The sequence below is a fragment of the Denticeps clupeoides genome, chromosome 7 (assembly GCF_900700375.1).
Source record: "Denticeps clupeoides chromosome 7, fDenClu1.1, whole genome shotgun sequence".
NCBI classification, from domain to species: Eukaryota; Metazoa; Chordata; class Actinopteri; order Clupeiformes; family Denticipitidae; genus Denticeps; species Denticeps clupeoides.
The window spans coordinates 6,773,477-6,800,418 of NC_041713.1; the positions used below are offsets into that span (position 1 = coordinate 6,773,477).

General features: G+C 44.3%; 1 protein-coding gene across 17 annotated transcripts in view; it reads right to left on the reverse strand.

Moving 5' to 3' along the window:
* LOC114793594 (RNA binding protein fox-1 homolog 3-like) overlaps positions 1-26,942 on the reverse strand; it is a 306,221-nt gene that overhangs the window by 34,723 nt on the left and 244,556 nt on the right. For all 17 annotated transcript variants that reach the window (XM_028985594.1, XM_028985580.1, XM_028985581.1 and 14 more), the window contains one exon: positions 1,193-1,447. In XM_028985594.1, coding sequence (XP_028841427.1) covers positions 1,193-1,447 — 255 coding nt within the window. The remainder of the gene's footprint in view (positions 1-1,192; positions 1,448-26,942) is intronic.

Below are 26,942 nucleotides of genomic sequence, written 5' to 3' on the forward strand. Positions count from 1 at the left end.
GAGGCATGCCCTCCCCTCACACGATCTTAAAGATTTATGTCTACAGCATGTAGAGTCTCCACAGCCCGGATAAATAAAACACCTCTGGTTTACCAGGTTTCACGGCACCGGAAACATCCCTAAAAGTGCCATGTTCTTTTTTTCTGGTTTGTTGCTGAAATTGGATTTAACAGCGAAGCAAGATTCACTCCGGGTCCATGATATTGTTGTGGCCCAGTTGCCAATTGCACACAGTTTGCCTTTTGACAGCAGATTGATAAACATTGAAGGAAACTGGACACCATAATGGACAACAAATGGGCACCATCAAATGATGAACGCTGTCCATTACACCTGTTTCAGCCGGAGAAATATGAATAATATTTGGCACGTGCCCATTAGGGGGCATGTCTCAGACACTGACCGAAGCACATGTTACACTGAGGGCAGGATATCTATATCGGTGGTGAAATGTTATTTTTCCAAAAGATTGAACCGTCGCTACGAATCATTATGTATTACTGGTTTATTAAGCAAACTGAAAAAGCATGATATAAATTATTATTATCATCACTGTCATTGTATTGACTCAGATATAAGTCCTCTTCTCATTTTTCAAGACTAACCAAAATACTTTCACAAAATATTGTATTTTCTGGTATTTTCGGATTATGTCTAGACAGTGAATGTAAGATTACACAACCTTTTCAAACGCATTTCCAGGAAAGTAGACCAATAACATATTGTTATTAATATTATTATATTTTTAGCTACCTTTTGAGAGGAGCTTATGACCAATGACCAACATTTTCCCTGATCCCATATTAATAATTTCCTCGCATGAAGCACTGCACACCTGCATACACACCAAAATGCAAAGGCATTATGGGATACATGGCAACATACATGAAAAGGCACTTAAGCCATGACCCAAAAATTATGTGGCCTGGTTCTTTGGCCTCTTATCCACCTGGGTTACACTGAACCCCTCTGGAGAAAACCTAACTATTTTATAGCTGAATATGCAAATAACCCTGGCATAGCAGTCCATAATTGCGATTAGTTTAAAGTTTAAACTGATAACTACAAAATCATTCCAGATATATTAAAACTACAGGGTTTATAAACAGTACATTTGCCTTATTGCAGTTGAACCCGGAGTACCAGTTGCAGGGGTCAGGAGTGTAAACCGAGGTGAACGTGCTGTACTCACAGGTGCAGTGGTGGAGGTGCTGATGGTGGGCGTGCTGCAGTCGGTGCCGGCCGGCTCGCTGTGCGTCTGCGTGGGCGTGTACAGGGTCATGGCGTGCTCGGGCACCCGCGTCTGGCCCGTGAAGTCCTGCGTGGGGAGCGCGTGAGGTGCTGCGAACTCGGCGGGCATTCCGTTCTGTGGCGGCGGCGGCGGGTACTGCGCCGTGGTGTAGGGCTGGGCCATGGTTTCCGGGGGGTTGGCGGCCTCTTGGTTACCCTGGAGAGGTGGAGGGAGAACGGGGTTAAAAGCTGCCATATTAATCAGAGAGCACAATGCAGCGTGCCTCGTCGCTGCACCGGGAGACTCTGAACCTTCAACAGAGGAAAAAAAAAAGGCAGGAATTCTTTGGATTTTTTTTGTCTCCAGGACCATGTGAGACCTGCGGAGATGAGTGGAGGTGTCGCCCTGCACATTAAACAAGCGAGGGAACCAGCATGGCTCCACGTTTCAGGGCAGATTAGAGTCTTCCTTGATCATTGCTAATGAAAACACTTTCTGCCGTACACTGCTGCTTTGTGAAGGGAAGGGGGTCCAGTGAGCCTACCGGGGGGTGGGGGGGGGTGGGGTTCTCAGCACCTATTGTGTCAAAGCGCTATGAAAAGAGATCAATTAATTGATAACGTCCCTGATTACTAAGTACGATCCGTGTAACTGGTTAGTCATCTAACATCTTTTTTTTTTTTTTTGTGGTGTAATCTCCATTTTTTTTTTTTTTTTCCTCTGCACAGAACTGGGCTCGGGGGCAGCCGCATCAGAGATGATGAGCTCCTTTTGATATTGAAATAATGGGCGCTTCTCCCCCTGCTGTGAGTGCCGTGGAGGAGCGCGAGAGTCTAGCTGTCATCGCCACTCATGGCAGAACAGAGCGTGCGCTGGACACTTTAAAAATGCCGCACACAAGAACAGAAATACATAAATACATAACAAACCCAATAATACAATTCAACCAAAACATGTTTTTTTTTTTTTTATATTCCATCTCATTTGTAGATATGGATCACGAGATTTGAGCGCGCCGTTCTTTCAACAGGAAATGCAGCTTACGTGCACACACACACACACACAAGAACAGGAGCAATAAACAGATAAAGCAGCTTGTTCTCCCATTCCTTTTACAAGCCACAGATGGCTGCGGGAGAGGAGGTATGGTGGGAGACGTACAGGGGTGGGGAGATAAACGTGGTTTTATCCTCTTTTTCTTCTACGTCTTCCCCCCCTTTTTTCCACGCCTTTACGCCAGCAGAAAAAATTAAATGCAAATAAGACATTGTTAAAAAAAAAAGAAATAATGTAGCATTGAGTCAATGGGAACATCTCCCTGTCCCAACAGTTTTGCGTTCCGGAACATTGGGAAGATTTAGGGCTTTGGTATTCTTATTCTTTGTCGTTAAAAAAAAAAAGGTAACAAGTACCAGATGGCCACCAAAATGGAACTAAAGATTCCTCAGTTTACCAAAGTGCTGGGAACATCAAAGAATCATGTGATACAATAAAATATCAATATTATGTTTACAATAGGAATGATATCACCGTGCAGTTAAAAAATTCAACACTGATACAATCAATGGATGTTATAGTGCTGTAAAGAAGAGAATGTTTGTGGAACCATCCATTATTCAAGATGAAATCCGTCAAGACCTGTGCTCAAAAGCAAAAAAAAAAAAAAAAGACTGTTTTTCCTCTGGAATGGTAAGGGTCCAGCTGCCTCGACCTCCCTCCACAGCTTCCTGTATCTCCCTCCACTTTGAAACCCCCCTCTCACCAGGGCCGAGTCCAAGACACCTTGATGTTTGCGAGAGAAAACTTTAGAAATCCTTCAGCTTCTCCACTTCCCCCACCCTTCCCTTCCTAGTGACCTTATATAACTCTCCCGCATTTAGGACAGGCTTCTCCCAGGCAGCCCGAGCAAATGGGAGGAAGTTCCATTGCCAGCGCCGCTTCACACGAAACCTGCTCTTTTTCCTCCAAAGATCTGGCCGGAGAGCCGGCATCAATTAGAATTTTAAACATAAACCTGTTTGGTTGAATGGATATCAAAAGAACTTTGCGCTGCAAACAACAAACAGAGCGGCAGCTGACGGCACAAAGCTGTAGTCCGGCTTGGCCAACGGCGACTACGTGGCCAAAAGCGGCAGGTGAGGTGCCGACAGCCATGACAAAGGACAGCGGTGTTGTGCCAAAGCTAATTCCTCGCTGCACAAAAAATAAAATAAACCTGAGCGAGAGGCTGCACAGAAATGGCTGGTCATTGGACCAGGACAGCAGCTAAGAACCTGTACACACCCACACACACACACACACACATGCTCAGGCACCAGTTTTCTACAAGGCCAGTTATGGAAATGAAAAGCGGAGGGGGTAGGGGTTGGGTAGGGGTGGGGGGTTGAAACAGGACTCATTAGCGAAGCACAAAGTAACACAGGCTGGCCTGTGATCTTCTGCCGTTGCCTGTGATGTGCATGACAGACGAGAGCCGCCGAGCTCTGAAACAAACTGAGCAAAAGAGAAAAGAGGCAAACGAGAGAGGAGGCTGGCCCCAGTGAGACCACTTGCCCCCTTTTTTCGCCCTGCTCTTCTTTAACGGAGACTGCCGAGAGCTCTGACAGGCTTGGTAAGGCTTGCACATGGCATGGGGGGCTGGTTATGGCATGAACCAAGAATTTTCTGCATCGCCACATTTTATTTTGCACTACGATATTGAATTGAACAATGCAGTTTTTTATTATCATACTGAGCCAAATATATGACATATTATCTTTTGTCAAACAACGTCTGATTTCGGGCTACAAAATGCAACACCAGTAGGTGGCGCCAAATATGATATTTTATTGCATGCATTTCAATTACATTAAAATTATTTTTATACGTGGTCCGATACTGTAATACTGCCTTAATAATAGAAGGACAGTTAATGTATTGAAATTGCTTAACTAAAGTAAACTTTAGCATGTATGCATGTGGGGGGCTTTTTCTTGCAATTAGTTTTTTGCTATTCCATGTAAAAAAAAAAATTCATTGTATTATATTATGATATGTTGAAATGTAGCCTTCAGGTGTCTAATAAGGAGAGGTGCATCATACACCTATATAGACAAAATAGGTCACAGGCACTTATGCTAAACCTTCCCCTTGAACGAGGCTACTGGGATATGTGGATGGTCCAGACAACAGGCAGGCTGTTATTGATCTGCTCCCTCAATTTTTCCTCCCTCCTTCCCTCCCTCTCTCTGTGTCCTCTCTACTACAGTGCCAAGTCCACATGGCCAGAATAAAAAAAGCTCCTTCTAATCTCTAGCACTCTGCCGGAGTAAAATTGAATTGAAAACCTTACTTAAGGAAATCACTTTGGAACTTTTTCCCCCTAGAGTCCTTGCACCTTGTTGTCTCTGAGATGCTCTGGCCCGTGGGGCCAGCCAGCGGTATCTGCTGGGTCAGGTGTTCTGCCTAATGTGAGTCTCAGTGTAGGCGAATGTGATATGGTTGTACTTAAAGCCTCTTTACAGGCTGAGTGGTCAGATTGTTCGGCATTCTCCCCAAAGGTCACAATCTGGTCACAAGGGGTAGAATCAGCATTGCTCAGCATCTCATTTGTGTTCTCTGTATCGTAGTGAAATTTCGCCAGAGAGCACCTTTACAAGATTAATACTTGTCCACTGCCTTGTGAAGTGGCTGTTCTACGCATTTACATTGTAGCCAAGACAGTTTTGACAGCATTATTAGCCTTTGTCAAGATCCTGTCCGGAAAGGGATACTGCGGGTCCAGGGTTTGGACTGGAGTTTCGTGGTCGTCCTGTGTTGCTATGATTCCTGATCATATTCACCTGTCTGCCTGTATAAAGCTGACCTGTTTGTGTCAGTTTGCCATTGGGTTGTTGTTGAGCGATATTTCCCGTCCTGTGTTGGTGTAATAAATCCTGTGTTTGTGTAATAAACAAGTCTCGTGAGTCGTGTGTATGCGTCCTCCTTCCTCAACATATGTCTGGCCACCATGACAGAATGACTAGAACTGGACACAGCCGACACAGCCCTTCTGCTGAGGAACCGTGGTTCCCCAGAGTCGGCATCATGTTCTTCAGGGTCTCGATGTGTACTGTCAAAATCCGGTCTGGAATGGGATACTCTGGGTCCAGGATTCGTACTGGAGTTTCATGCTCGCTCTGTATTTCCTTGATCCTTGATTGTTTTCACGTGTGTATGCATGGTTAAAGCTGCACTGTTTTTGTCTGTTCTCCATCGTTGGTTGGTGATGTTTCCCTGGTCCTGTGTTCAAGTAATAAATCCCCTGTCTTGTGACGTCATGTGTATGCGTCCTCTTTCCCTCACTATTTCCAACAACCATGACAGCCTTATAATGCACATTCGCTTAGCTGCTTTTCACACTCGCACGAGCATTCAACAAATACTGCATTATATAAGATGAACACAAGATACGACATCTGAAAAAGGGGTGTCAAGTATATCATCTTACACAGTAAACAGCACAAATACAGCTTATCTGGTTTTTAATGAGACAGCTGTATGAGATTTCATTAAATCCATTCATTTTGAAAAACCTCCAGTATGGTCACTATAAGGTCAAGCAAGCATGTCAACCTTGTGATCAAGAATGGCTTAGACATCCATGTTTCAAATGAGCACACTAAGAATAAATTAGAACATGAATTTATTTTTGCAACAAAGCAAAGCTTTGTTTAAAATAATGTCCTTTCTAGTTAGAGTAATAGAAGTATACTGAATACAGCAGGACTGTGAACATGCAAGTAAGTTGTCAGGGACCTTATATCACCCCCTTGTGGTCTCCAAAAGCAATAATTCTAGACTGTGGTGAGAGGGCAACAAAATGCACAAGAAAGCTTGCATACCCTCTAGATGAACCTGACACTTCATACATCACAGGCACCATGTGATACATATGCAGCAGAGACCTGCAGAGCTCTGACTAATTGTGATGAATTGAACCTGGAGGGAATTCTGAGCTGTGGGCCACTTTGATCGGCATTACTGATTGCGACTGTGATTGACAGCTCCGCTCTCTTATTGACTCTAAACGTCCCCAACAGGATTTAAGATGCCCTGTTGTGCATTACAGAAAATTAGACCTCAGCCGAGGTTAAACCATCCCGCGGCAGTGCAAAAGACGAAGTTCTTTATGGCAGTTTAAGACAACACTGCGTGGCACTGTGTGATCAAAAACGGTTGATGCAACTCATGGGAAACGCGGAACGAATGGAAACTTCAGTCAGATCTGCGAAAATAAATAAAATAATAAATAGATAACACACACAAATAAAAAAAAAAAAAGAAGCTTGTTTCCCTCGCCGTAGCTGATGTGCCGTTAATTGACCGTTGGCAAACAGGCAGTCGCCAGGCAGCCATGATGATCTCCCAGAGACGCCGACATTTTTAAAAGAAGCTCAAAGCAGACATAAATAAAAACATTAGCCTCGTCAGATCCATTTTAATTAGGCGACCCACCCGTTATTTGCCTGCTAGCTGCGCCTCCACTCACGGAGGCTCCAGAGCTTGTTAATTATAACCACGCCATAAATTCAAGGTGAGAGGTAAATAAATAAATAAACAAATAAATAAATAATGGACGGATGGACGAAAGTGAGCGGAGATTAACAACCATCAGAATCTCCGAGTCGAGTTTCTCATGATGCAGCAACATTCTGGCGCACGCTTCCCCCCGCATTGTCTTGCCAATTACTGGAGAACTTTTTCGAGAGGTGGAGGTGCAGCCATCAGGAGAGCCAAGCACTCCAATTTAATGCAGATGTAAAGATCCCCGCAATCCCCCCCTCTCCTGCTCCCACCAAGCTTTCCTGCCCATCTTACAGGGGTTCGAGATTTTCCAGCTCATGTGTTGCTAAATAAACCCTGCAACTTCTCAGGATATTTTTCAAGGATTTTTTTTCAAGTCTTAATTTTTTTAAAGCCAGGTACACTATTCATCCAGCATGATTATCAGGGGGCATCTGAACCTGAGCTAAAGAGGTTTCAGGTCCTCTATTTTATTCATCTTTTCTGATATTTGAAGAACAGGGTGGTCAACAGACAGTAAAACCTGCAACATCCTAAACATTCTTCCAGGGGCGTTGAATGTATATAGGAAACCACACGATAAGTCATGAAATGTAAAATTTAAATGTTAGCTGGCTGAGTGGAGGGTAAAGAGCCCAGGCCTCGGTTCCTGCAATCCCAAATTTGAGTTGCTGTCCCTGAGACTCGGTGACGGGACGTCAACGCTTCCCCAGCTCCTGCTGAGACGGCGCATAATGAACCTACTTCCTGCATTTTGTCAGATGAAGCTGACTCTCTTTGACACCAGTGTTGGAGCTAAACTGCTCATTCAAACCTGCTGCTGTGTCCTCGTTGAGAAAAATAATGCAAAATAAAAAGAAATAAATAACAAAAATAAAATGCACTCTGTGAATGTCTTAACTCCCGAGTGCCTAAATATTTTTCTTAGCGGTTAAACAGTGAATAATTATTGTGGAAGCTGGCTTTGGAGACTAATTATTTCAGATTGGTTGCCGGCACGTAAGTAAACATTCGTCTAACCATTTAAGAATATTTCAGGTTCTCAGATTCTAACCAAATGAGCTCTGGCCCAGGCTGAATGGTTTCTTCTGGCAGGATGAAGTGAAATTTTACACATTTACATTTTTAGCTTGATCATTGATTCCCAATGCTTAGTTGTGAGAAAGTATTACGGCATTGTGGGGAGGGTCTATGTATTTAAAAAATAATGTTAAACTCACTATTAAATGATATAATAGTAAGACTTTAATTTATTAGTGTTGGAACAAAAGTAAGTAAGACTTAGTAAGAGGTTTTTGTTCACAGCAGTGGTTCTCGAACCTTTCTTTGTCAGGTAAGATTTGATAGAGCTGATAAAGAGCTGACAAGTTTGATTATGGCCAAAACAATTTGCAACAATATTTGCTATATTAATGCTAACACATGAATTAAAATTACACATAAAAATTACATGTGTAGTGTAATTGAGGACTATAATAACAGTAAGTTCCTTCACTTTGCTACATAAGCCAGCAATTTTCTGCAATTACGTGACTGACAAAAGCTCAGAAGCAATCATTTTACAATCAAACCACCATCAGCAACGCCGAGGTGACTGGAGGGCAAGATGTGAAACATTCTGAGAATATCTGCCAACAGAAGATGATGATGATGATGGTCATGTTGAAAGACACCAGCTATCTGACTGTGATCCTGAACAATGTGAAAATGAACCTTCATTTTCCCATTTTAATGGAACAGTGCAATATTATTATATCATTAAAGAATATATATATATATATTTTTAAATCTGTTAGTCGTGTGAAGGGCATGGTAAGGTGCTGGTACACGGTGAAGAACTGGACAAGGGGGATGGGTAGTGCAGGGCAGGCTTCATTTTGATGTGAAAATGCCCTGCGCTCCCTGCCCGCCACATCCTCACAAGCCTAATCAGATCAAATGAGATCGCAGCGATAACTCTGATTCATCACAGTCCATCTAGCCCGATCGGTTAATCACTGTCGTGCTAAGCTCTTTCTCAGGCCTCCTTTTGTTTCCCCTCCCTGCGGCGCTGAGCGCGAGGGGAGGAGAGGAGATATTAACAACATTAATGGGCCGTGATTCTCGTCTGCGTAATGAGAAGGGTTATTAAGTGTGATTATCTGTGATGAAATGGCGGTAATTCTTTTTTCTTTCTTTGCCAACACCAAGGCTGGTTTTATATGTTTCATTATTTACTCAATGCATTTAGTAAATCTGTAGAAATACAGTTCATGGGTTAAACTTTTATTATCTTGGTCAAAAAAAGAGTACAATAATGTTAAACGTAAAATGAAATAATATAATAATAACACTTCAACTAAGGAAGAGTTCAACAGGATGAAATACCGGTGGTCAGGTCCGCCGCAGTGCCTTTGGCGAATGGTGAGATTTGATCTAACCAGCAGCTCGTCATGCAGTTTTTCATGTGGTCACTTCAGTTTTGTCCAGAGTCGAACATTCCTAAACACTAAATATATACATGTTTCTTGACTGTGGTGTAAAGTGTGGTGTGGGCACTGGGCATGGCTGTGGGCATATTCATTTTACATGCACATGAACTTGATTACATTTTGAAAAATATTTTTGCTTTTAGCACAAAATGAGGACAAAGAGGATATTGAAATAGTAATTCATAATTTGCGTCAAAAGTGCCAGCACATAAATTACAAATCCACCTAACTAGTACATGCGTACTACCAGACAGGTATTCAGTCCTGTGATTTGGTGTCTGGTTAATTAAGCATATTGTTGCATCAGCATCATACTGTTGACTTGCATGGTACAGCACACTGACATTCTACCCCCCCCCCCCCCCCCCCCCCCCCCCCCCCCCCCTTCCAATTACAGGGAGCTGGACGTGGCAGGGTGCTTGTCAGGTCCATATGATTCCTCTTTAAAGGGGAGTGCGTGTCTGGTGAATCATTTATGCGCAGTAAGGCGGTTTCATTGTAGATGGCTTTAGCTGCAGACGGATAACAACGCTGAATAATTTATCCTGCGCCTGTGCAGCGAGACTCTCTGCTTAAATGCCCGGCTGCACGGGCCTCCGGGGACATATTGGTGAGGGACACAGACACATACACACACACACACACACACACACTTACTCACACAGACATACATCTCACATCTCACACACATTTAGAAACATGCATGCATGCAAGTACAAACACACACATTCAGTCGCACACCTCAAACACCTCAAACGTACCTATTTCTTTATGACGGCTGATGGTAACAACTATGTAACAAATAAGTAATAATTGTGTAATTATAGCTGTTATTAATATTTATAGGGGATTGGTAAACTAGTACTTTGGGACCAGCTTTTACTGACATTTCATTTTGAATATGTGTCTGAATGTGCACTCACACATACACACACAAACAGAGCGATTTGATCTTAGATCATGAGATCATCCTACAACACATTCAACGTCACTTTCACAGAGCCCGGAGTAGCGGAGAGAAACTGTCTGCCTATTTTTCCTGTGAAATATACTGGCCAAGCAAAGTTGAGGTGAAATGTAGCCAAATAAAGGGGCCGCATCAATAAATCCGGGGTTCTGTGGGATGTAATGTGGAAGGTAAACCCATTTGTGTGCATGAATACACCTTATATTGAAGTAAAGTAATTAAGAATCCATCGCTGAGAAAAACAGAAACTAAAAAAAAAAAAAAAAACTAAAAAAAAAAAAAAAAAAAAGAGTCCTGGACCCGTTTGTGATCAAGCCCATTTGCATTTGCGCTGCTGACCTGTGGAGTCAGCAACAGCCATCGGCCTTTATTAAATTCAATCAATCTTTCATAAACAAAACCACACACTCCCCAAAAGAAAGCATGTATGAGAGAGAGAAAGAGAGAGAGAGAGAGAGAGAGAGAGAGAGAGAGAGAGAGAGAGAGAGAGATGAATCTACTCAGTGTGGGCCAGGCAGCCGATAGCAGGACACACTCCATTTATTTTCCCCAATTAAATCCCTTTAATTGGATTGAGGGCTGGCACCTGGTTTACACTCTGTCAACCACGCAATCCACAATAATGGATGCCAGCACGTGTGTGTCTGTGTGTGTGTGTGGGAGAGAGGGAGAGAGAGAGAGAGAGAGAGAATGAAACAGAGAGACGCCGATGACAATGGAGAGAGATTTGGAATACGTCTCTCCGCAATTGAACTCCGATCAATATGTCAATAGGCCCTCCATCCCCTCGGTTGCAGCAGACACAGACCAGAGCTCACAACAGGAGACAATGGGCCTCCTTACATGTCAGTTTAGACTATTCAATATCCATATAGATCTATATATTGTTGTGAATAAAGATGTGAAAAAAGGCTGTCATACACATGTAAAACTGTTAAGTGTCACGCCCATTTCTTGTGCCCTATTGGCCTGGTGCTCTTGCTCAATGACCTTTTCACCTCGCTTGTGATCACCTATGTTTGCGTGTATGTAAGTCTGCCTCATGTGTCTCTGGTCTGTCTCTTGTCCAACTCTTGTCCAATTGTCCACCTACCCCTCACGTCTTATAAAGAAACACATATCTTAAGAACTTCCATCCAACCTGACGTCACAAAACATCATATGACAAGGACAAGAATGAGAAAAGAATAAGATAAACAGCACATTTGCTCAGAAACCGGTGTTAATATCCACCCTCATTGGTGAGAGGATAATACAACTGGGTAGATCATGTGACCTGTTACATGACTGTCCAGGAAGAGGACCTTGACCTATGGCTTAAAATTTGTCAGCAAACTGCTGAAATCTGTCTTTGTATTGTTTCTCTATTGTCTGACTGATCAAAAGACATTTTGTTTTTGCTCTACTCATATATGCCCCCCCCCCTATAATTTGAACTAGAAATTAATCAATAAATCACCAGGGACCATCAATCAGTCAATGCAGCCCTATCAATATTCACCAGCTTCCGACCCCTCCTTAGCAAGAGAAGGAATATGGCAGGCAAATGGGCTTTTAACATAATAGCTCTGTCCACTCCTGCTGTGAACGAGATTGATGGCGCACGATGCACACGTGTCGACGCAAAGACGCAATGGTGACACACTATGGATGCACTTTTTTCCCCCATGCATTATCATTAGTCTGCAAGATTGGGTAAAAAGCGCACGGGGCATGAGATTTTCCGAGGCGAGTCATTCTGGAAGGTGAATTACGCGTCCACGCCTTCATGGTAAAAAGACCAGTGATGATATTCCCCTCTGAAAGCCTTGCCGGTAAGATTGTATACAGCCCACTCAAGGATTATCATAAATTTTCTTTTCACGATGAATCTATATTCACATTTAGCCAGATTCTAAACCATCTCCACTTGGGCAGCTCATCAAACCCATAAAACAAGTGCCACGTTCCTCTTACTCCCTGTGACCAATGACATCAGACTTCAGTGTCATGCGGTCACCTAATACACTGTGAAATGGGAGCTCTGAGTCGCAGGAGAGTTCAATGTGTGAACTGTGGGGCAGCGGTGGCCTAGCAGTTAAGGAAGTGGACCCGTAATCAGAAGGTTGCCGGTTCGAATCCCGAGGTGCCACTGAGCAAAGCACTCTGCTCCCCGGGCACCTGTCATGGCTGCCCATTGCTCACCAAGGGTGATGGTTAAAAGCAGAGGAGACATTCCATTGTGTGTGCTGTGCTGCTATGACAATGACAATCACTTCACTTCAATGACAATGACAATCACTTCACAAAAAGACAAAAAAAGATAAAATGTGGACGCAATTATATATCCAACTTTTAAAACACTCATTACAAAAACCGTACTTGGTAAGGTGACCTCACTTTTTCCAGAAATTTATTGAAAAAATATATATATTTGGGGAAATGGGGTATTTATAATGATAAGCACTGATAAGGAATACCGAGGAGATATTAATATCAAAGAAAGCATATACCATAGAGTACTACACAGTTTTGACTGAGTATAATTATAAACATTTTTCAAACCTTCCATCCACCCAAACCTCGACTGTGTAGTGATAAGAAAGCACCTTGGTCTCAGAGAAATGTGTTTGGAGCGCAGATACCCGCTCTCCAGTTGGTTCTGACGGGAATCAGGCTCTCTGAGGGGGCTTATCAGAGGGAGGGAGAGATGCCAGCAGTTCTCATCAGGGATCCGGAGACGCGTTAGCTCTTATCGGACGGGCTGCTGGCCCCCAGAGCTGATGAAAACAAACCTTGTGAAAGGTAAAGAGCTGAATCTTATGAGATCTCCCATGAGGACACACACACACACACATACACACACTCACATGTGTAAATGGCTGCTGAGAGCTGCGAACATGGCTTAGACGAGCACAGGAAACCATTCGTATTGATGATCAATTTCGCGTGTGTGTGTGTGTGTGTGCACAGATGCAAGTGTAAAAAGTGTATGAGCACACAAAAGAAAAGTATAATAACTTAATATAATACATCTTATTTTTTTTAGATGCCAGTATGTATTAAAATTTTTAATTAGCTTTGAGCTGTTTCACTGTTTTAAGTGTAAAATTCAAGTCATGAGTTATAACGCTCAACATGTTAACACCAGACTTGACGAGTGTTGTGTGTCTGTGTGCGTGTGCACCTTCCCATACACATAAACACATTAATAAAGGGATATCTGATGTGACCGCGGCCAGTCTGGAGAGGTGCCGGTGCTGTAGCCGATAGCAGGTTGCGGGGCACAGGAACTATCCATTACTCTGTGCTAATTGTAATTTCCCTATGGGTCAGGATGGCAGGGATACAGGTCCAACCGACCCGGTGTCATTTATTAATGCCGCTCCTCGTGCCTTAACAGAGGGGTAGGCCTTTATGGCAGGTCATCTCTCCTCACCTCAGCTGGTTAATAAGAAAAGTCTGCGTGTCCTCGGCGCACAATTTATCATGTCAGATGTTCATATCTTTAAAGGTCAAACCAAGTTCTAAAGAAAGGAGAAAAAGATATTCTATGCTGAAATATTACGACTGAATTTTAAAAAATTGCAGCGAACACTGAAGGAGATATCTCAGCTTGTACTGTTCCAGGACAACGGCCACACGGGTGGTTTATGTTTTTGTGGGTTTCATTCTGGTTGGTTTTGATATCAGATATCATATGTATACACATTTCAGAGTTTTACATATGTGTTGGGCTTGGGCTTTGTTTCAGTGTTACTGAAAAAGTGTATTAAAAAGTTTGAGGAAAAGAAAGAAAGAAAGAAAGAAGCTTAACGGAGCTCCTGTCTCACAAGTGTCACACTTGTGCTTCGATCCGGTCTCCCCTCCCGCGCTAATGACTGTCAACACGACAAGCGGGGTCCGTCTGAAGGGGGAGAAAATTACTCGCCGAAAAAGCAATTGACTGACCCCCATCATTTCTCAGGGAACCAGTGACCTGTGAATATTTCATTATGGGAAAAGTCGTGGGGCCAATACAGATGGAGATGGTGGCGGTGGAGGGGCTGCTCGGGGAGCAGGGAGCTCAGCTGTTGCCCTCCGCCACGCCGCCATCCCCCCATCCTGGCCGGAGAGAAAGCAGCTCAGGGCTACTGTCCACTTTAGCACCATTGCTGCCTTGTTAGTGCTGAGCTGCTGGTTCGCGGAGGGAATGGGGAATGTGGGAAAAGGGCTGCAGTCGTGCTTCAGAAGAGCCAACGAGACATAAAAGTCTGAGATATATCAACTACGAGCACAGGTCAGCAGTTGACCCAGCCTCTGCCACCACAAGCACTCTTTCCAAGGTACAAACAGAAAAGCTCAAAAGCAAGCAGCAGAGCAAAAAAGAAAAGTGTGATATGGGTGGAGAAAGATGAAGGAAAATCAATCCCACGGCTAGCTTTGATTGATTAGCTGAGTTTTTAGACAATTCTATCAGGAGACTCTAACAAGAGTTGACATGACCCATGCAGCGGGACGTTGCATCATCGAGATGGATACCTGCACCCTTGCCACCAGGACAGATTAAAAAAGGAAAAAAAAGAAAGATCTGACAGAAATTGTAGACTTTAATGTGTATAATGTGTAACTTTCATAAAAATACTATTAATTGCTGCAAATATCAGTTGAAAATTTTAAGTGAAGTTTATGCTGATACTTAAGATGCATCTTTCACACACAAAAAAACAAAAAAAATGCAACAGCCTTCTTGCTGCGCAGGTAAACAGACCAAAGTCTTCTTCTCACCCCCAAATCTCATTTACTTGATGAATGACACATATCACAGAAATCTGCTAATGTGAAGGCAGACATTAAAACACCCCTCCCCCCCCAAAATAAAAAAAAAAGCGTGGCGTCGGGCCATTCCGCTGAGCGTGGGTGTAGAGACATCAGTGCATCGGAGGGAAAAGGAAATGAGAGAAAGGAGGAGGGATGGAGAGAAGAGAAAGAGAGAGAAAGTGCTGAAGAAGCAGATAAAGCAGAGAAGCATGAAATGCTACATTAAGGAGAGGAAAAAGGGGAGACACGCAGCCACCAGGGCCTTATCATGGATGGATGACAGTGCGAGAGGCGATGGGGCAGGAGGGGAGATGGGGGGCTGGCAGAGGGGACCGACAGCTGGTGCCCTGGCCTGCAATTTCCTGCTAAATATGATTAAAAAAAATTACAACATTAGCCCCAGAAACAACATACTACATATTTTACTAATCATTTTCCATTATAAGCAACATTTTGACCATTGTGCAAACACTCACGCATTCTCAGACTAATGACACCCCTCACTATGCGTGTGCATATATGCTTAAATGAGGTAACAATGGCTCAATTACCAGGCTGCTAAAGTGATATTAAAAGTCGCACTGTTCTCTGTCTCATCACACTAACTCTTTTAATTAAGCTCATCTAACATTGTCACGCGCCGAGCGCTGGAGTCACCTTTCACAGGGACGAGGAGAAGCAGGATTCTCCAAAGCCAGGGAATGAGCGTAGCCGATCGGGCAACTATAGCTGACATTTTTTGCACTGATCCGCCTTTCACACTCTAAAGTGTGACGCGGAGCAGTGAAAAAGCTAGGTCTAAAGGCATGCATTTGAAAGGCCATTGAAAACTCAGGCAGTTGTAATTTTTTTTTTTAAATGAGAAAAAATTAAATAAACGGTAATAGCATCTAAATATTACTGAGCAGATCGTGAACGTGGAGAGCAGCCAAGTGCTGCTGATGAGGTAATGACAGGGTTACAGCGGGCGTCTTGGCCATTCACATTTTACTGCGTGAGCATTGCGAAAAGAAAACGAGCACAAAGCGATATCAGTGCTGATTGGCATTCAAATGCAATTAACTGTAAACGAACATAAACAGACTCACAATTTTTAATACCCGTCATGTAATCCATCAAAATGTCTTTCACAGAATACACGTGCAACTGGGGTTGAATTGCTGGGGTTGAATTGGACTTTACAGCTTGAGTCTGAAGTGAACGCTCGTCATAGCAACTAAGATCTCAGACGTCGTGTCTTAAGTGGGTGCAGTGACACAAGGAAAATTAGAGGTGTGGCGGAGTAAGAGGATGAAAGCGAATCGCTGCTATTCATACCCTCAATTGCAGACGTGTTGCCGGTGACCCCTGAACCCTCCCTCCCAATCTCATGGAGCTCTCCTCCCAGTTCCTCTCCCCCTCGTCCACCATTCAGTGGTTGTGAAACAATCCTAACAGTCACAATGAGCCCTTGGACCCGATTCAATCGGCACTTGGAGAAAGAGGAACCTGTCTGGATTGGCTTAAATGATGAAAACTATTGTGCTCAGAAAGAATCAATCAGTGCTTTTCAGCGTAATTCGATTCTATTCACAAAGGGCCGGGGAGGCAATCTGAAAATGGAAATGCCACTTTGCTGAGAGTAGGAGATGAGGAGGTGTGGGCAGTGTGTGTGTGTGTGTGAGTGTTTTTGAGAGTGTGTGGCGAGCACGCATGACAAAACACGACTTCCGTACAGCATCTTTCAATCACACCCCTCCCTGCACATGTTGCGAAAGCCTGACGCCGCTGAGCGCAACAAAACTTTGCCTAAGTGTGTTAGCGGTCTCGGGCCGACATGGATAATCACGGAGATGTGAGAGAGCAAGGGAGGGGCGGGGAGTGCGCTCCGGACCACACGCCATGGCATGTAAAGAGATCCTGGGTCTCGCTTCAGCGATTAACGAGGATGCCACTTTGATATTATCATTTGTGATCTGTACGTCAGTCCGTGGGTTTAACACGGATTAAGGGACCGATTTCTGCTGCGCTGTGCACAGGGGAAGTATGTCTTCAGGATTTACCTAAGTCAATAGATAAAAACAACAAAGATAAGGCCTTTGTGTTGGCGTGGAACTATTTCTGATGCCCAGAAGGTGAACTAAGCTGTCAAAAAAGCCAACTAGCATAAAGTTCATTAAATTATTCTTATTGAGTAAAATGAACTAAGAAGTGAGCATTTTGGAAAGCAACAAAACTGGTTATTTATTTTTAAACTGTTGATTTTACTTAAATGTTTTAGTGCAAATGGGGAACCAGGGAGGTCAAGGGGCAGAGCTTCCCAGAATGCTCTGGGTCGATGCTGCAAAATTTAAAGTTGTGGAAAACTGGGGTTGTTCTGATGGTCAAGTTGCCTGTGTAATCAGTTGTGAATGATAAGAAGACACTTTATATTTATCTTTTAGTAGGTCATTATATGTGGTATATGTTTAAGTCTGGTAACCACCATCTAGCAGAAAATGATTTTGATGAGTGACTACCTGATTTTGCAACACGTTGTTAATGTTGTTTCTGTAAGCGTGTAATTGAAAAAAAACCTATGATGCTTGTTTAGAGTTTTACCAATAAAATAGATGCAAAGCTTGTAGCGCATGGTTGTGACAGAACATTAATGCTAATAGTACTAAATAGAACACTTATATTGAATTTGCTTAAAATCTTATAACTGCATTGTGGAGTTACAGCATATGAGTCAAACTCTGCAAATTTGGTGCCATGAAGTAAATTGAGTTACATAAAAACATTGTGAGTTCTATTATTAAAACTCACGAAGAGTTTGGTGTACTTGCTTTATTACTTGGATGAGTTTACTCAAAACATTTAGTGAAAAAAGTTGCTTTATTATTTTTTGTATAGCACTTCATTGTCACTAATTTCTGTGGCAAGTGTTAGCAAAGAAAAAGGTGGTATCGTGAAGTTCTCTGTTCACTGGCATTGGTTTCCAATCACACAAAATACTTGATGATCTTCTATGCTTTTCTTGGAGGACTGAACCTGTAGTAAGGTAATTGGTAATATGAATGTAACAATGTAGTAAACTACAACTAAAGAAAGCACGTCTTTTTTTTTCAACATTATGGATGCGAGGCGTGCTGAGCTTGAAACAGAAGCCTCCCTCACAGACAGTGATGTGGCGAGACAGACAGATGATAGGTTCCCTCCCTGGTTTTGCAGTCACTCTCACTAAGAAGAACATGGCTTCCCACCAGGGCCGCTATACCATGCTGATAGCCTGAGGAGGTATCTGTGTTAGAGTTGGAAGGGGTGTTGTGCAACAATGTGGTGCTCTGAGGACAAGTGAACCTCCAGTCGGCCTGCCATGAAGCGATCTCAGAAGCTCCCTCCAACCCAGCTGGAGAACTGGGGGACGTGGGAGAGCTCAGGCTCTTCCCTGGACATGGGGTATGTGGAGAAGGCGAACTGGATTATGGTTACAGCCGCGCTACATAAAAACACACACAGACACACTCTCTGAACTTCCTGTAGACTTCATGCAGTTGCAGGGCATGTTGAATCATTGATGGATTTGGTTGACAGGCCTTTGTAAGGCCAGTCTTTGTGCCCCAAGCCAGCAGAGTCCACAGCTCAGTCACAGCAGGAGAAACAACAGTCTGCTCTCAGTCTCCACCTCCACTGTTCTCTTTATCAGCCCGGCCCACAGCGGCCTACAGCGGTGTGCATGTGTGCTTTGTTCAGTTGCCACATAACACTTCTTTTGCACTAATTAGGCTAAATTCTTTAAGATTCATGAGGACCTGCAGCTAGGTGTTAGGCTAAGCTTACTGTCTTTTTCTATCACTGAAGTCCTACAACCTAAAAACAACATAAAAAGTAATTGGGGCATCTGCCCTGATTCTGTTCGGCATTCTAGAGTCGATAAAGAGTGCAAAACAGAGGTACACTCAGTCAAAAAAAGACATTTTGCTGTATTTATTGAGAAGTACATTATCACAACACCTTGGTCCAAATTTGAATGATGATTTCTGCTTCTCTTTGGCCAATTGGTGTGGATTCATCAGTTGTGCTCGGCCCCGTCCTCGCTGCAAGAATTGCTGTTTCATTTTCCTCTCATCCTTTTTTTTCAGTTGTAATTATAATTGCAACAAATATCCCATCTTGTACGCTTAAGATGCCAATACTGCATTTTTGAAATAACACAGAGAAAAGGAGAGAAGTCAAGTGATCCTGCCAGTCAGCTCAGGCAGTGATGACAGCAGACCGCTGCGCTTTCATCTGCTGCAGAGACAAGCAGAACTAACTGCTGTGGCCTCAGATTTCCAGATCAAAGGACCGCTGCGTTGCCAAAAGAGACACAAGCCCTGGTACAAAAGGCTCCATTCAAGTAGGCTGTTTTAAATTAGAAAAGGCCACTTTCTGGACTGCTGGTGGGTTGAACAAAGACAACATAAGTCAAGAGACACACCGTCAAAGGATTCATGAGTTCATTTTGTCAAAAAAGATTTAACTCACACACGTGAAAGATAATTTTGTCCGTAAAAAGGCTGGTGTGCCAATCACATGTTAATTAAGGCATTCCGACTCAAGTGAGAAGCATCTTTAATCAATTAGCTCTCTTAATTGAAGCTCAAAAAATCCACTGATCTTCAAGAAACCCTACATTTCGCACCAGCTCTGCAAACGCGGCACATCTTAGTACATTTTAACTCGTGCTTGCCCCGCATCCTTTCCGTTTTTCCTGCGCCGTCGGTTCTCTGTTGATAGTCTGCGTCAAACGGAGCAGGTAAACAAACAGTATTCGCAGTCGCGGCCATGTCTGTGGTGCACACGGTTGCAGGAGGAATAATAACAAAAAAAAAAAACAGAAACGCCACGCAGGCAGAGATTAAAAAGCAGTCTGTTTGGGAGATTGTTTTGATGTTCACTTATCTGTCACATTCAGTTGTGACAGAGCTGAACGGAATTGTCACCGCTAATCGACATGTGACAGGAGCGAGTGCCAGGAGCTTATTCACACACACACACACACACACACACACACACACACACACACACACGCACGCGCACACACACTGTTGTACAGATCTCCACTGCAGCCTTCCTGCCCTGCACTTTATCTGAGCGCCTTTTGTAATGGCTCGCCTGGTGGCTTGTAAGAGTTGAGAGGAAATGAAAGGCTTTGTGCAGCAGAAGTTACACCGTTACAGACATAATTGTGTGAAATGGGCCACAAATAGACTGTCACAGGCCCAGGCGCGCACACACAAAGACAGACGGGGCACAGGTTGTACTTGGAGTCCGCAGCACAGTAACACAGTAAAGGCCAGACCCCGGCAAAGTAATTAACTTGGGGTCCTTGTTTCACATGGCAGAGTCCATTAAGTGGCATGTCAGATGTCGGGGTAGAGAGAACAGTAGCATCACACACACACACACACACACACACAGCCACGCTCAGTGAAGATAAGTGGAAGAGAACGAGCAGGAGCGTGGTGGGGGGTAGTGGTCCGGGTACCGGGGGGATGTAGCTGTGGCCAGTGCAGTGGCCGTCTCTAAGCCGCCCGCCCCGCTATTTCACTCTAATCAGCCTGTCCGCTCTGCCAGCTCCCTGCTCCTGACACCGAGCCTGGTCACAGGCTCGTCCCCTGCAGTCCAACCAACCACAGAACAGAAGAAAAACAAGGCTTCCAAAAAATGTACATGTTAATCGCGGCAATTCGTTACAATAAATGACTTCCTGTCTTTTTTTCAAGCAAGTAAGACGTGGAAATCAACCAGATGAAAATATTTAAACACACACAGTACCGTGTGACGTGTTTTGGGCTCACAAGACTATATTGTGGTTATTTGCAATGAATTAATTGCAATTTCTTTAAAAATGGGCAGAAGCAGAACAAACAGTTGCAGTCACATTTTGAATATAAAACATATACAGCTTTTTGGACTATGCTTTCAATCAATAGCTGAGATTTAATGAACTTATAAAAAAAAGCACATGCTGTGACTGTTTCGGTTCATTTTCAGTGTTGGCAGCGGCCAATGATTTATACCCTTTAAGGACAGTAAAGAAATTGCCCTGGGCCAGTTTAAAAGCGCGCGTACGAGAAGAGCGACCACCCTGCTTCCCTTCCCTCCCGGCCTCTCACTGAGCAGCACTCAGAGCGTTTCAGATAACATCCACCGCCCCGGCCCCGGCAGTCCTTCTCCGCGGCGGCTTCCACACAACCCCATCGAAAGGGGTTATCTCCCACTTAACAGATGAGCCTGGGGAAACAAGAGAGGCACCCGGGGAGCCTCGGCCCAAAGGAGGCAGGAGCGGGGGGAGGAGGACAGAGACAAAGGAGGGCCGATGAAGCTGTGATCCGCGCTTCGCCGGGCGGGAGTTGTTGGGCAGGTGAGGGCAGTAGATCTCACCCCCCCCCCCTTCCCTCCAGCCCGCCCGCCTCGTGTTAAGATTGTGATCACATCAACCCCCCCTTCCCTTTCCAAAGTAGATTACACCCTAGACTGCGGACTGGGGAGACGGCGGGCGAATTGAGGCGTCGGGCAGGGGGAGCGATGATGGATGGGCGCGGGTTCGCCGTCACTCTGAAACTTGCGCGTGTCACAGGAAACAGCGGGGAAATTCAATCAGGGCCGAGTCCGGCAGTCGGACATGGCGGCGCTCCGGACCCGCCGCTGATTTGTGAAGCGCAGCCCTCCCCACTCGTTCCCCCTTGAAACGCGTCCATGTATTTTTAATCAGTGTCAAGGTGATGCAGTGCGTGTTTGGCGAAGAGATAAATAAATATATATTTGACTCAATAAAACAACGCTGTGGCAAAGGAAACTTGATTCACACGCAGCGTTAGAAAAGTTCTCCAACAGATGGAACCTTCGAGCTCACCTACAAATTAAAGAGTCAAAAAGCCTTGTGGGCCTTGGGCAAACAAACTGGGATATAGATTCATAGCAGCACATCAACACGAGATTTAACATTTTAATAACAATAAATAATTTGGAGGGGGAGGTTGCTGTTAATTGGACATCGGCGAATCCATCCTCCCGCCCTGTTCGTCTCTCATCCAGACCCATGCTGACGCATGTGCAGGTTATCTGCTATCGGGAATCATTCCTGAAGCATAAACAAGCCATGGAGATAGAGGGTCTGGCCGGCCTCCAGCCGCCTGTCCTCTCCATTTTTTTTTTTTTTTTTTTTACAGCGGCCGCTTTTCTCTCTTTCAGCCAATTCGGCCCCAAATATCGACCGCTTCATGCCAGCCAGGTTCAGGTGGGGAGATAAAGTGAGGAGAGGAGGGAAAAAAAAGAGGGAGACCAAGGGGAGAGGTGATGAAAGGATGCCCACTATCAATGACTCAAGTGTAGGGTGAACAAATTAGGAAGGGCTGCTGGAGACATCGGGTCCCTTCGCTACCAATGCTACAGACAAAAACCACTCGAAAAGTAAGAAAAACAAGGACACGTTGCCAGTGCGACTATCAGAATTTCATCATTGACCTCTAGGGAAGCAACAGGGCAACTGAATCCCAGACTGCGGGCCCCCAATGCACCAAGACGCCAAACCACTACCGTATCCTCAATGGCTGTGCCCCAATGCTGCAAGACACAAACCCTTGAACACTTCCCTCGTGACGGGACCTTCTTGCAAAGAGCATTCCGAGTCACATGATGTGCCATCGGCAGGCCCTCAGTCAAACTACGAGGTGTTGAGGCAACAGCAAACCCCTACACTAACTTATAGTCCACGAACTGTAATGAACTGAACGAGCTGTAACTCCTTTTAACTGTTAACTCATTACATTTCCAATTCAATTTTGGATTTTTACGGGATACATTTCACGGGAATTTAGAAGGCATATTCTGTAAATACTTCTGAAGAGCCCAGTTTGAAGGAAATAGTTGATGTACGTCAACATGTATGAACCTGCATGTCAATGCCATGAAGCACCATGGATTTTTTTTTGCGTTGTTAAAGCCCTACTTGAGACTTTTGCGCTGCAGCACTCTAACATGGGCTTTACTGGCTTTAGTAGATTGCAGCATGACAGCACGCACCCTCCAACCACGTAATATCCACTGTGCTGCTTTTTTACATTCGTCAGTTGCAGATTATCATATTTTGTGCACTTTGTTGAGCGTCTGAATGGCCCTCAGTGCGCCGGCTGGATAAAAGGATAAATAAACTGTGGGTGAGTGACGTGCCAGAAGGCGATAGAAAAGCGGGGCTGAGGAAGCATGCAATGTTGACCTGCTGTTTTATTTAATAGTCAGTTGTGCAGCGTGTCGGCATGCGTGGGGGCAGATATTTTTAAAGAGGACCCATAAAACGATGAGCATTTGGCCTGACGTGTCCTACCACAGCCTCTGACCTGAGCACGAGAGAGGGAGAGGAAGGGAGGAGAAGCCTCTGCATAGTTTAACGTGGCGATGAAATATTCATCTGTTAAGTGGTGCAGCATTTTAGCCCTTTGAGGAGACTCATGCATTGTTTAAGTTGCCGTGGTAGTAGAAGGAATGGGGCTGCAAGCATTCGCTAACGGGCACAAATGGGAGCGCTCATTTGTGTGGAAAAATGGAGGGGGGGGGATGAAAATGAAAAGAGCATGAGAGAATAAAAGTTGAGGAGGGCGTAGGAAGCAATGAAAACTGGTGAAGAAGAGAGTGGAACGTACACGCGCGCTGACACACACTCGCTCCGTGTGCGTCCGTGTCTCCGGTTCATACTTCACTCGGCATAAATCTCATCCACAATTTTTCCTGTCCTGGCACATTTCCCTTAATGACCAATTAATGTAATGGAGCTGTAGGTGGGTAAGGACTGTCTCTCTTTCTATATCTTTCTCGCTCTCTCTCTTACACACACACACGCACACACACACACACACACACACACACACACACACACACCACACACACACACACACATATATATATATATACATACTCTTGGCTGTGAGGGCTCCACGTTGCTGATCAATGACATTATCTCTCATCCTTCACCCAAAGGGACTCAGCCCTTTTATTCTCCAACTATGGCCAATCTACCCCGTGCCCTCTTTCTAGCTCTCTCTCACTCTTTCTTTTCTTTTTCTTTTTTTTTTTCTTTTTGATAATCAAAACTGAACACTGCTGCGTGTTCTCTCTCCTTGCACACACACAGTAATGTTCGTTCATTTCCAACTAATGGAAAATAATTTCTGCCTAATTTCAAGCGCGAGCTCAAACGACGTCCCCAGAGTCACTAAATTACACTGCAAAGAGCTCGGGCGAGGCGGACCCAATTATGAAAAAAACTGACCTGAAGCCTACTGACGAGAAGTCTATCGGCTCCACTGTCTGCCATGTCCAGTCAGTCAATCTGCTGTACCTCGACCTTTTTTACCCCAAACCTGTGACATCACCTTTAGCTCTCAACATAAGCACCTCTAAATGTTATTTACAATTTTTCATGAATCAATAAAATGCAACTATGTGATTCTTGTCCCTAATACAGTCTCATGTGGGTTCCTTTTTGCTTCAGATATTGCATAAAAACCACATTGGAAATTATTGTTATTTTTATTTCTGCTTATTATTAGAGTTTTTCACAGTCTTGGCGACTAAAATAGGGAAAAATAGTAGACAATAAACCCTCGTAGTCAGAAAACCCCCACAAGTATCTCTCCAGGGCCACAATGGTCAGCGGAGCCCTACCGGCCTGGGTCCCAGAACCAAGGGCCCAGCCAAGCCTTCTCCGCCCGCAGCAGCAGCCCTCCCAGTAAACACGACCCCATCTTTAACCTCTTCACAGTGCGCATGATACACTTTGCAGACCGAGCCTGTGCTGTATCCATTATGAATGAGACCCATATTACTCCCTGCATTAGCAATGTATGAGCTGGGCCCTGGAAACACAAAGCTTGTCTGCTCAGACCTGCCCACCTCCTTTTGGCTGGAGAAAACACACACACACACACACACACACACACACACACACCACATAAATTCACACACACACACACACACACACACATACAGCCCTGTAGGTGAGTGAATGACTGCGGCTTCTCAGACTTCATTCATGGTCACACTCCACTCCTTCAAAATGAATCAAACTGAATGAATTCCACATGGGTGGGGCAAGGCCTCCAAAGTTACACCCTCTTCTAAACGACAAGTTGCAACCAGGATTCACACTCTAACACTGCTAATAGAAGTCAATGCAGTGAAAGGAATGGACAGGACATCAGATTAGGATGGGAGCCCCCCGAGTTCACTTGAAACCACCCCACATCCATCTCCGCCCACACTGAAGCTAGTGAAGTTGGTTAGAGGCGCTCCCTGAAGAGCTCCTGTCCCATGGGATGCAGGAGAGGGGAAGCACTTAAAGCCCTTCCCCCTCAACAGTGACACCCAAAGTGAGGAGATGGGGGCTAAGGGGTCAGGGATGCTGATGGACAGAGGTCAGGAGAGATAATGACTTTGGCCATTATTCCCCGGACCCGCTACCGCTCTCGGATGTCGTGAGGACATAAACACGTGCGGCGCATGGCTCAGCCACAACAATCACTGGGTTTCAGGAAGTAGCATGGAGTAAATAGCGAGAGCAAGAGAAAGGGGAGTCTCGGACGAGGCCCTATTATGACAGGAAGCTGCACTCATCAGCCATTCAGTAGCGTGTAAGAGGAGACATAAATCAATCCCCTGCCAATTATGACACTACAGCCAGCAGCGTGAGTGTAGGGAATTAGGTGCACTGATCTGGGGAGGGGATCATGTTCGCTTAGATGACTGAGAGAATAAGAAAAAAAAAAAAATAAGAGAAAGAGAAGTGAGATGAGACTGAGAGCATTAACAAGCCTTAAAAATGTGTGAGCAATTGGATATGAAACCTCTTTTTATTGAAAAAAGAAAAAAGCATCAGTGTTTCATGCATGCTGGGTAAGACAGTGTAAATGTGCTTAATGGGTATGGTTGGAGTGGTGGGTGGTGCTGTCAGATTGTTAATGACTAGACCCCATTCCACTACTATGGAAGCAGTTTTGTCTGAAATGTAATATTAGAGTTAATGGGAATCACAGTTTGTCCATCACATAGATTGTCATTGTAAAAAAAAAGATCTATGCCAGAAAATCTGCATGTGGATGACATTTATTAAATTAATCTCCATAAAGTTCTGCTATAAGATGAAACCGTTTTTTTTTTCATTTTTAAAAAATAAATAAAACGTGAATATCTGGAGATCTCGAGTTCACCAAACGTCCCACCAAATCCCTGCCGCAATCTGTAAGGCTGTGGTGCTTCTGGATCACAAGGTGGCACCCCTCAACATATGTGTTTGGGTCCTAATCACCTTCCACTGCTTCAGGATTAGAAGCAGGGTGATTAGGGTCTCCCCGTCACGCATTGTTCATGGTTTAAGCTGTGTACTCTGTGCAATCCGGACCCTGATGTTGTGCCGTGCCTTTCTGTTATGTGTTTATGTATTTTGGCTCTTGTGCTGTGTTATTTTAATTTATTAAAACCCAATTTCATTTGAAAATGTTAAGCACCTCTGTTTTATCCTTACACTAACGAGCCATGACACAATCACCCAGTCGTCTCCGGTAATTACTGGCCGAGATACGTGCACTTTTACAGGACATGACGTCTTGGGCCGTTTTCATGCGCTTTGATTAAGATTAAATAGAAACAGAACACCCCATTAAAATCATTAACATACATATAAAGTACGGGTGTGGGTTGTGCACCAAAGGCTACACGCGAAGTAATGTGCTGCTTACATAAAAAAAAAAAAAAAATCTGCAGATTGCACTTGAAAGAGCATATCTTGCAAAAGCACAGATATATTATTTATAGCGCAGACATCAAAAAGGAGACTTTGTAATGACCTTATTTTAATTTATGTGCAAAGGTAATGCGTTCCCCCACCCGCCACTGTGCTAATGGGGATGGCAGGAGCTGTGGGCCGGCCGAGCATTGACGTCATATCCTG